Consider the following 11,471-nt stretch of genomic DNA (forward strand, 5'->3'; position numbering starts at 1 on the left):
GGCACCACGAGTCCGCTCTGAGACTGATGATCTGAAAGCACGGACCCCTTGTATCTTTTTGATGTTCTTACGCAGCCGCTCAGATGAGAGGACGGCGGACGTGAAGCAGATGGGGAGAAGAGGAGGAGAGAGGAGTTAGCTTACAATTAGCTTTCATCCCTCCTCAGATCTCCACAAATACAAACTGGAGTCCCAAGGACAGCCGGGGGTTTGTGAACTCTGCCTGGCTTCCTTTTGGAGATGCAGCCTGAGCCTCATCCTCAGAACAAACACTACAGACAGACAGTCAGCTGTGTTATAGACGCTGCAGGACGACCAGAGACAGTCATCCCTGCTAAATGGCTCGTGACATTTATAGTCTTCTAGATGGCTCCCATACCACAGGCACGCCAGTATCCTGAGCATGTTCACTTGCACCAAACCCACTGTAACCATGTCCTTATTGTGCTGCTCTCTGAATCGGCAAAGAAGCACCAGTGTTACTTTCCTTTGTACCTGAAGCTGCGGCTATAAAACCTCACGTTTGGCTCACTTGTTACTCATGGAGAGTCCAGTTACAAGAGCTGTGTCCCAATGCCACACCACACACTGTTTATACTACAAACTAATTGTACACAGTTTATGCTACATGCAAGACAACAAACTATTCTGTTTGATATTAACAGGAAATTATGCAATACGTGTGCTGAGCGAAGGTGATCAAAATGCGACTTTAGAATGCGTCTGCCAAATCAACTGCCACAAGAGGATAAAGTATCCCTGTGCATTGTGGGAGAAAAGTACTCATCAAAAGCACACTCAAAAATCAAGCATTTTAGTATGAGTGTATGTTTTCTAAGGATGTGTGGTGCAGCTAAGGTGCTACAAGTGTGTCTCCCTCTCAGCAATCCGCCTTGAAGAGAAAAAAAAACTCCTATAAAAAACGCAGACTGCTTTAAAGGTCCCCTGGGGTGTTTTCTGCCATGGAGCAATGTTTTGATGTGTGGGTCCCTGGAAAGCATGGATGTAAGCAGCGCAGGATTTAAAATATTTAAACATCAGCGTTGCAAATGTTTTATGTGGAAGGAAATGCACTCAGCCTGTTCGTTAGACCCTGGGGATACACAGTGTGTTTTGGTGGGAGACGCTGAGTGTTAGCATAGCTTTTGTTTACAGAAAAACTCAACAGGGCTCCTTTAAAAGGATTCAAGGGCTGGATCCTCAGGTTCTGCTGGATCTGCTGCCCCCCCCCTCGACAATCAGGTGCTCAAGCCCCACAGAGACCAAAACGAAGCTCCATGATACCCAGGATCTTAGTACATGTTGTGATGTTTCAATCCATCATACAACCGGACAGCTTCAAATATGGACGGGGAGCATCCCGCCTGACTGAAGTGTGTGTGTGAGCAGGTCACACTTGGAAGCTGGAGTCTCTCCAAAGCAACTGGGGGTCACAGAGGGATGCTGCAACCAGGACTTTGTTGCCCTTCACCTGTGCTTGGAGCTGCATCCATAGCAGCTTCTCTACCTCGGAGCCAGCTTGAGAGCTAAATGGCCTCCAGTGCCGATCACTGTTCCTCTACACCAGGACCGGACGATCACAATTTCTTCAAACTTCAAAAGCTTCTTCTTTCAGTGCAGAACGCCTTTGCGTCGTTTTCTGGGGCCTTTCAAGCTGGATGGACATTTCAAAAGTGCCAAATATTTCTCCCAGTTCAGTTCGATGGTGTTTCCCTTTTTCGTGTTGTTGATGTAAGTGAACGAGAGTTAAGTGGCCTCCACGTTAATCTTGTTCTCACTCCACGAAAGATGGAGCTGACTGTTTTTTTAAATCGATGTGTACAATCTTTATGCAGAAGAAGATTCAGGACCGCTGAATTGGAAAGAGGCTACGTAAGTTTCAAAAAGGCATCACGGTGTGTTCAGGCTCTGACTGCCACTGGGCTGCTGGGCAGGACCCAGAGTTTTCCAGACACAAGGACAGCTGGTCCTTCAGATGAAACTCTATCTGTGCCCCAGGAGGGCATAGCATAGAGTCATGTTTATTTAAAACAGTAAATACTGAACATTCAGTATGTGTAACATCTTCTGTCTGTTCTTTAGAGGAAGTCAGCAATGTACTTTTGTATTGTAATGTAAAATGTCTTTGGAGTATTGTCTTTTCACAGGAACACGGGGCTTTGAATCAACCATGAAACAGCCCTCACTTGTTCAGCTGACTGTTCATTAAACTTTCTTTGTCTCTGTGAACATGGCTGCATACAAACACTTCATACATTTTCTTGCATCGTTGCATTGTACAGGAAAAGTGCCTCCACAGATCAAACCAAAGAACGGCCTCCTTTGAGGTTTTGTGTCACAGAGCTGCACTTTTGTAGCACTGTTCAAACTGTTGGTTTCCACAGTTTAAGTTTTCGGTTTCCTTAAAGCCAGACGTGAGTCTGAGCCCGTTGATTATCTGGTTCTCTGATGCTCCAGCCTGCATGTTGCTTCATCTTTAGTAAAATGTGCTTTTCAAATGCTTGTGTGCAAATGTTTGAACACGGTTTATAATTATCCAATTCGTTTGTAGGTCACATTTTATATTGCTGATTGTGTTTAAAACTTGTTTTATCTGAACTTCGAGAGAAAAACGTGATTGAATAATAAAATATCTCCTGATTCTGTATATGTGTATATGAGTTATTTATGAAGTCAGCCTTTTTGACTTTTTGTACAAGAAATGGAGCAGCTAAATGGGATTCAGCCATTATTATTAGTAGTAGTAGTAATCTAAATCAGGTGATCCCTAACCTAACCCTAACTGTCCACACAGATAGTTTGCTTGGAGATTCTGATGGACCGTCCTGTTAGCAGCTAATGCAGCCTGGAGCCTGTCAGCCTGCAGCAGAGATGAGGAGCAGCTGCAAAGGTCTGGTAAACTCACTTCTTTCTACTACCCTACTGATGCTGACTCAAGTGACATCACTTGAGGCAGTCTATCAGATTTCACGCAGCTCCCTCTGGAGCTACAAACAGCTTAATACATCTTCTCTCACCTATGCAGTAGTTATCCTGACCTGTGAACACACATTGATGTGTATAATTGGTGGATTTCTATTGAGAACATGAACAAATTCTTTATTGCATGATATATGCAAAGAACTATTTTGGCATTGAGCACTTGGATATGTTCCAGGTACATCACCATCCACTCCCCTGAGTACATTAGGTAGAGGCTGCTCTGGTCATCAGATAGTTTCAGTATAAGCCTGAATACAAATCCAGCCTTAGACTTCAGCTGAAATAGATCTAAATCTCAACACTAAACCTTGTGTTTGAATTAACCAGTGGAGCAACACTGAGATTACAGGCCTCATTTTATCACGGTTAGAAGCCACCAGTGGAACAGACCCATGCTCATATTCTGTGTGATTAGATATTTCAGAACGCTAGAAAATACCTGTGCATCTTTATTGTTGCAGAAAATGAGGATTAATCTGTCTGTCACTATTTTTGCCATTATTTCAGTACCAGTCACCGAGCTAAAAAGCAGTCAACTGCACAGATTCATATTTTCTCTAAGTCTGTGTCTCACTTTGACTTGCTGTTCAGACAGTGACCCAACAGTGAGTTCAATAGTTTATTCACAGGGTTCTCAGTGTCTGCTGTGGCCCCTTTTCACCAAATTGTTGTAAATTAGGAACAAATTATAGAAGAAAAATTAAAATGTAGACCTCTGTCACACCACTGGCCACCCAGATATTCTCATCTGTCCAGTTTTTACATGAATGAATGAGGAGAAATGATCTAATTATATAATGACTTATTATTCAATAAAAACAGTAATACATTTTTCTGTATTGTGTACTTTTAACACTTACACACTTTTACATCAGTAACATTTTTAATGCTGGACTTTTACTTGAAGTACTTTTACAGTGTGGTATTTGTACTTACGCTTAAGTAAAGGATGTAAATGTTTCCTCCACCACTGGATGAAGGTGCTTGGGAGTAACAGAAACCATTAGACAAGCAGTGTAATCCATTATGGCCACACCAGCAAAGTCACTACATTTCTGGGTGGACTTGAGAATCTCACAGTGTTTTGAGAAGGTTTTATGACCAATAAACTGCGAAAAACTTGTGATTCTAGTTTTTTGTGAGAACAACACAGGAAGCCCACACTTTTTTTTTTTTTTACTCCTTTTATTGTTTATAAAATACCAACATAAATACATAAGAGGAGGCTGTGATATTGCTGTGTGTGGATGTATGTGTGAAACAGAGGGGCAGGCAGAAAAAGACAGCACTGGAACAAATGCTCCACCCCTCTGTAACACACACACAGTGGCTTTCACTAGTCAGAAAAAACATCACCCTTGTATTTCACAAACTGTAGACAGCGAGAGTAAAGACATGTCGTACAACAAAATAAAAATCACATTAAATAAAAAGAACCAAGATGATAAAATACTGCGATATAAAAGCAGCTAAACCTCAATCTGTTAAGAAGATGGTGGGGGGTGGGGGGGGCACAACAGCACAGGAAGTGTGAAGGACCATCTCAAACTGAACAACACGACAGTTCTGGGAAATCAGCCCTGTAGGTCAGAGGCCTCTGTCACTCTGCTTTCCTTGATCACTTCAGTAGATACTCGTGTCAAAGGAAATAAAAACAAACAGAATCAGCCGTCCCCCTCCCCCCTCATCAGCATTTACAGAAACACCATCATCCTCCATTCACACATGCAATCAATCAGACTGTGCTCCTTGTAGTGCGTCCAAAGTCAACTTGGTTACACTCTCATGGAACTCCTTTTATATTCAAAGCCATAAAGTCAATATTATCTGTACAACAAGGCATTTTTTTTTTTTTTTGCAAGCTACAATCATCTGAGCAAAAGCGTTTTCCTAACATCTCTTTGTTACAGTGAAGATGCTTTAGGCTACAAGGCAGGGAGGGGTAAAAACACCTAAGAGGGACCATTGAGCGAATGTGAAGAGACACGACAGAGATGCTCTGATTAACAAGAAACTTCTCTACTTCATTTTGCTTTTTTTCTCTGGCAAAAGTACTGCGATTGAAACTACAAATCCCAATGTTTTACCTTTTAACTGGCGTAAAACTCTCCTTTAAAAACAACGTATGAACCCAGAAACCCTCAACTTTCTCCAAATACCTCAGAATCAAGGTTGGCTTTGTTCATTTGCTAATGTATATATAGATAAGTGGCGGCGCCTCACCACTTCTATGTCTTATCACTACCTGAAATGTATATATACATTATCATACATACAGCCTAGGAGACACTTAGCCACAACACTGAAGATCAACAGCCGCCAACAGGCCGCAGGTTGCCGTGACAGCGGACATACTTCACCAGAGAGGACAATAAGGAAGCAGAGACGCTCACTAAACCACCGTTGGCCTGAGTCAAGGTCAGATTTGGGGATTTCTCTACTTAAACTCTGCTGTTCTGATCGACCCTTGTGGCTTCATGCTACTGGGAGAGTGCAGCGGTTCGCAAACGGTCTATTCTCTACCTGAACCGAGCCGAGCTGGGACGTTATCGCGCGCTGTGTTTAGATTTAGCAGTTTGTGTTTTAGTTCTTACAGTCGAGACTAAAGGTTTGTGGCGAGAAACATGGAGGGGGCTAAAAACTACAACTGTCCGATCGCCTGCCGAGTGGAAGAAGGAGGAAGGCCGTTCACTGGGCGGTCATGGATGCTCCAAAGGTCTCCTGGGAGGCGTACACCATGTAGAGGAAGCCGTCTTGGTCCCGCTCCCGTTCATAGACCTCAGAGATGGCCGCCGACACAGAGACCATGCTGTGGCCGTTAACCAGCAGGAAGAAGGCCTGGTTAGAGTTTAGCTGGAGGCGCCTCCTAGTGGAAAGACAGAAACATGGTAGAGTGAGGAGGAGAGGAGAGGAAAGCAAGGAAAGAGAAAAGGAAAGGAAAGGAGAGGGAGAAGAGAAGAAAGCAGAGGGGAGGAGGAGTGTAAGAGAGAGAGGAGAGGGAATGAGAGGAAAGATGAGGGAGGAAAGGAGAGGAGAGTAAAGGGAATGAAATCAAAGGAGAGAAGAGGAGAGAAAAAGACAGGAAAGGAAAGAAAAGGAGACCTCACCTAATGATCTTGATGAGTTCACTCATGTTGACGTGGTCTGGCACCAGGAACTTGGTCTTGTCCAGGATGGGAAGCTGTTTTTCTCCTTTATACCTCTCGATGATCACCTGCAGGAGACGACACACGCCCCCCCCCCCCTCAATCAGCAACCGTCTCCTCTGACTCCGGCTGCTGGCCTCGTGTGAAGGCAGCATCTCTGGTGCTGTTTTTAGACCTGACTCTGCTCTGAGACCAGCGTCCGTGATCAATAGTGAAATGTAACAGGGGGATGAAGTCACACATATCAGATGATACAGTAAAAAAAAAAAGAACACAGCCCCCCCCTGCCTTGTTGAATTGTCCTTGCTGAGCCTAAAGTCAGTGTTCACTGGGCCGAGACAGATTTGTTTAAGCTACAAACACAGAGTCTTTATTGAATTAGACGTTTAATCGAGTAACGATGCATTTCAAACAGGCCTTTAAAAACAGCAGTGCAGCAGCACACAGACCACTTCATCACTGACAACAAGTGCAGCTCACACACATCCGCAGTCCCACTGATCCACTGCGGCTGGCTGGCTGTCTCAGAGCCTCCTCTGATCCACTCCCACTTTGCACAAATAAAAACTCTCCATTACTTCTCTGAGCTAGTTAATGTCTAGACTCTAAACTATCCATGCTTGTGCCTGCGCTGCCTTTAACAGGATGCTATGGACACTATGATGACCTCGCTGTGAGAAATGGGTGGTTGTCTGACAGAGACCTACTAGTATATCATTATACTGATATACATTGTGACAGGGTACATTTTCTGAAAATTCCTTACAGAAAATGTTTAAAGATAACAATTTGGAATCAGCACTGACCAAATAACAATAGGATGATTCGCTGTCCATTTTCTGAGGGTAGAACAAAGCTCAGGACAGTATTGCTTCCCTGTAACGCAGCCTTAGACAGGTGCTGCAGAAAGTAGGGGGACTTGCAAGAGGCAGCTTTACAACAAAATGGTCAATGCAGCAGCAGAGTCTGACTCTTATTGGGGACTAAAGTTCACAATATCTCTAACTCTAACCCTACATTTCCCATAATGCCGAGCAGCGCCTCTGAGGCTGGTCAATGCCCACATCTTTAAAGTTCTACACTTTTTGTTTGTAACTTTGGATTTGTATTCCCAAGCCCAAACTGAGAAAACCTTTTATAGACTTGGGACAGACAACATTACAGATGAGGTGAGAAGATTAATCATCTATCTATCTATCTAGATATAGATATATATAAATGATGATCTGAATTTTGAAGTGTCTGTTGAGTAAGGCGGGGCGTGTTCTCAGCGCTAAAATCATCTGCCATACAGTCTTGTGCAACCCCACCCCCCCACAGGCTCCACTGAGGCTGTCTGGATGGAGTTACATTACAGTGACACAGCGCATCTGTTTCTGGTCTCAACACTTATCATGACGTGGCAGTTTATAACCCCAGGAGAGTACACAGGAAACACACACACACACACACACACACACACACAATGAGGTGCTTTTTTTTTTTGAGATGAGATGAGAAGAGGCCTTACAGGGGGGCAGCAGATGGAGGTGATATTCTATCTCGAAAAGATAAAGCGTGCAAGTGAAACACGAGGTGCGTGTTTGTATATTGGTGGTTGCTAGGAGACACTGGACACCTGACTTGTTAGCAGATGCAGTCACACCCATTTCTCATAAAAGAAACTAGACACAACTGCCGTGGTTGCTGCAAAAACTAAGACTGAGAATGAAACTGATCTAAAACCTGAGGAGGAGGCGACAGGCAGAGAGCTGTCGCAGAAATGTGTCTGACACTTAAAACAACTTAATCTTAAAACAATGTCGAACCAGGAAACATGTGGTAACACTTTCCGTTGCAGTGCGTTTGTCTTGTTCTTCTTCATGCCTTCCTGCGTGCTGCTATGTACACCATGCCAATCATTTCAGCCCTTTCACTTTTGTTCTCATGGTGTTTTAAGAATAATGCTGCTTCAGTGCATTTCACCGCGTTCGTGGGCTTTGCTGTTCTCACAGTCACTGCATGTGAATGTGCGTGTGAACTCACGGGTATCTTGTTGGGGTGCTGCTCTCGGATCAGTCTGACATCTTCTACTCTCTGTTCTGTAGGGCAGAGAGACAGACTGGGGTTAATGGAGATGTACGACCGGTCGGCTAGTGCTGATAAAACACAAATGAGGTCAGGGACAAAGCAGACACAGATACAAAGTCATGAGCAGAGAAGAAGAAGCCACAAAGCACAAACAGACGGAGAGATTTTAACACAGTCACTCCTCCCATGCGCACATGTGGACTCACATCACATCATACTCTCTGAGATCTTAGCCAAAGAATGTCACAGCTGTAATCCCTCTTTCACCATTTTTAATCAGATCTACTTTCAAACAAATTCATAAAAAGCATAATGTGATTACATTCTTGGACTGTAATATCAAGCAGAATAGAAACATGTGGGAACAATGTATTTCACAGACTGCTCAGCAGAATAAGGCGCTTTGGCGAGTATATAATGGGCTTTCCTGAAATCCACTCGTGGTGTAAGCACATTGTTACACAGTGATTAGCAGATTATTAGGCAAAAATTAGGATTCACTCATTTTCTACTCGATCACTCCAATGTGTGTTTCATAGGACGGACACAGTGTAAATATACATTCACTCACGGCCCTCAGTGTGGGCTGAGAGGTTTAAACTCATGCTCAAGTGTGCCTGGATGGCTTCTACATCTTAGTCTGGTGAATCTCAGCAGAGGTTCAACACTCCTCTGTGATAACTCAGAGGAGCAGGTCAGTGACACAGCTGCTGATTGGACGGATTGGATTTACTCATGGATGTCGTGCGGCAGAGCAGCCCCCTCCTTTCTGAGGTTTAACCCGTTTTAAGTGATTTGTAGCTGGATCATGATGAACAGACGCTGGACTCGCTGCACTTTGCACTGACAACATCAATAACAACAGTCAAAACAAACAGGAACAAAAACCTCAATGTTCGTTCTCCGTTAGTTTTTGGACTTTTGATTAAAATTCAACCCCTGACAGAGAGTGTTGACTCTCTGCAGTGAAGCAGTCAGAGGCAGTGCTCTGGGCCCTGCCAGCTGTCAGTCAGCTGAAGCTTTCTGTCACTGCGATCCAGTCTTGTGACATGCCACTGAAAATGTTTACTAGGCGACAAGTTGCAGCGCCCACTGTTGGGATATCTAATTCAATCAACTGACAAATGTTTATAAAACAAATCTCTTCAATCATTTGAGGAAATGGGGGCCATTGTTCCATGATTACATTTCAATCAGGGTGAGTTCACCGCCCAGGGACAAGGAAGCTCTGTATGTGTCAGCGCATCTCTCATGACCAGACTGAGCAACAAACAGCCTCCGAGTCATCCGTTTTCAATCTAATAATTTAAAGCGATAACATAAAAAACAGGAAGCAGTTGACCTAATAGTCCGTGGGGTTTCATTCGCACATTTCTGTTCTGTCATAACATGGGAATTAGTCAGTACGGCTCAACACAACTGGAAGATTCCCTGTGGTTTCCTGACTCATGTTATGACCCATTATGCAGACACGTAACTTTAACTGTTTCACGCTCACAAACTGAGCTCAGGAGTGGAGCTTCAGACTCATAACGACAGTGTAATGACTACTGTGGTACTTCACAGTGTATTTACTCAAGACACATGTGGGCCCAGATAACCATGTACACACAGGGCTGTGAGGACACTTCCACATAAATAAAGACCAGCTTCTAAACTGATCACACAGTTAACCTACAGGCCCCCTGTGCTTCAGAGCCTTTTCAGCCGTGTTTCAGTCAAAAAAGAAGAAAAGTTCACATCTACACACTTCACTTTAGCACCTTAGCACTAATAGTTCAACACACGTGACGCTTTGTTTCTCTTTGTGTGACCCTCACGTGCTCTGGCTGTGTAAATTTGGACCAATAACGTGACTTCAAACCGGAAGTCTGTTCAGGTTGGTCATTTTTGGTCACACTGGGAATTATATTTCCAGGGCTGGTGCCAACAGTTTCCATCTTTTTTTTTAGGAATGTATGCAGCAATAAAAGGGAACTTATCAACCCAATTAAAGCTGAATTCGGTTTATGAATTTCATGAAGTTATACGTTGGTGCTTTTAAACATCATTTTAGCTACTAAACGACTAAAAAAAGCCCCACAAAGTACCGTGAGTGGCGTTCGAGGGAGGTAAGTGGATAAACGGCAGAGTTACAGTGTGTTAGCTTGTGTACTGCAGGCCTCGTCTTTATCTCCCTGACTGATAACTGAAACTATAATCCGCATCGAGGCCGTGGCCTGTGCTCGGCTTCAAACTGAGAGGAGGAGAAAAGGTCAGTACTTTAGGGTACCATTTGTATCCGCTCTGTCCGTTAAACTCCTCTCTTCTCCTCCACAAAGTATCCCATCCCCCAATCCTGCAGCTCTCTTTTTTCCTCTGCCCTGCATTTCGACACCACTTTGTTTTTCTCCCACCGCTCTGATGCAAATAAACACACGCGCGCGCACACACACACACACACCAGGAAAGACAGGCCTGCAGCAAGTAGCCTTATTCTACTATATTCTATCCTGTATTTAACACTGTATATGAGTGCTTATGTCTTTATTGTTCTCTCAGATAAGTTGACAAGACCACAGACCTCCGTAAACGGTCATGTTGTGTAGTTAGCTGTACATGCACAGACCTCCAGTGTCTCCCGTGTGTTTAACGACACATTAAACCGAACTGCGTGTCTAAAACCCTCCTTTTATACTCGCCACTGAGACAGTAACTACCAACTACCAGTCCTGTCCGCATTAACCGTGTCATTCACTCTTGTCCACTCCAGAGAACAATTCGGCCTCAAACAAACAGCGTTACTACAGAGGCACGGAGCGGAGGAGCTGTGTGTGAGAAGGGAAGCCGAACCTACCGAATGTCCTTCTTTGTTTGAAGGTTTTTTCTGAAGGCATATTGCGTCAAAGTCCCGCAGCTGGCACAGGAAGGAGACGGAGGTAGCGGCTGTGTCAGAGCAACAGGACAGAAGCTACAGACGGTTTGTAAAAGTGTCCGTGGAGTCGGTGCTGGCAGCTTGTCGGTGAGGGGCACTGGCTCAGGGATGGTTTGATGTCGCTGCTTCCTTCCTCTGGCTGTGTTTTTATCAGGACGAGCTCGAGCAAGCAAAACAAACCTGTCAGCTGACCTCTGACGTCATGCGCCTCCCTCTCATGCCCTCCCTCCCCTCTCTGTCCCTCTGTGTGTCAAGTTCAATTTGAAATAAAACATTTCATTAACGTCAATAAGCAAATCTGAGCGTCTCCTATTGAATTTTACATCATCATTTCTGGAGTAATGCTGGGGATCATCTCT

The 11,471-nt window shown here is 44.1% G+C and overlaps 1 protein-coding gene across 1 annotated transcript; it reads right to left on the reverse strand.

Moving 5' to 3' along the window:
* Positions 1 to 4,158: 4,158 nt before the first annotated feature.
* On the reverse strand, positions 4,159 to 11,267 carry map1lc3b (microtubule-associated protein 1 light chain 3 beta). The gene is made up of 4 exons (XM_070830689.1): positions 11,035 to 11,267; positions 8,154 to 8,209; positions 6,090 to 6,196; positions 4,159 to 5,848 (listed from the first exon to the last, which is right to left on the reverse strand). The coding sequence occupies exons 1-4, from the start codon at positions 11,072 to 11,074 to the stop codon at positions 5,671 to 5,673; spliced, it is 381 nt and encodes a 126-aa protein (XP_070686790.1). The 5' UTR covers positions 11,075 to 11,267; the 3' UTR covers positions 4,159 to 5,670.
* Positions 11,268 to 11,471: the final 204 nt, after the last annotated feature.

The sequence above is a fragment of the Pempheris klunzingeri genome, chromosome 5, assembly GCF_042242105.1.
Source record: "Pempheris klunzingeri isolate RE-2024b chromosome 5, fPemKlu1.hap1, whole genome shotgun sequence".
Taxonomy (NCBI): Eukaryota; Metazoa; Chordata; class Actinopteri; order Acropomatiformes; family Pempheridae; genus Pempheris; species Pempheris klunzingeri.

Bases quoted from the DNA above. Each gene is read 5' to 3' on its own strand.
- map1lc3b (XM_070830689.1), bottom strand. From the start codon at position 11,074: ATGCCTTCAGAAAAAACCTTCAAACAAAGAAGGACATTCG. The intron at 6,197-8,153 runs GTGAGTTCACAC...CGTCTCCTGCAG, and splicing joins AGCACCCCAACAAGATACCC to GTGATCATCGAGAGGTATAA. The intron at 5,849-6,089 runs GTGAGGTCTCCT...TCTTTCCACTAG, and splicing joins GAACTCATCAAGATCATTAG to GAGGCGCCTCCAGCTAAACT.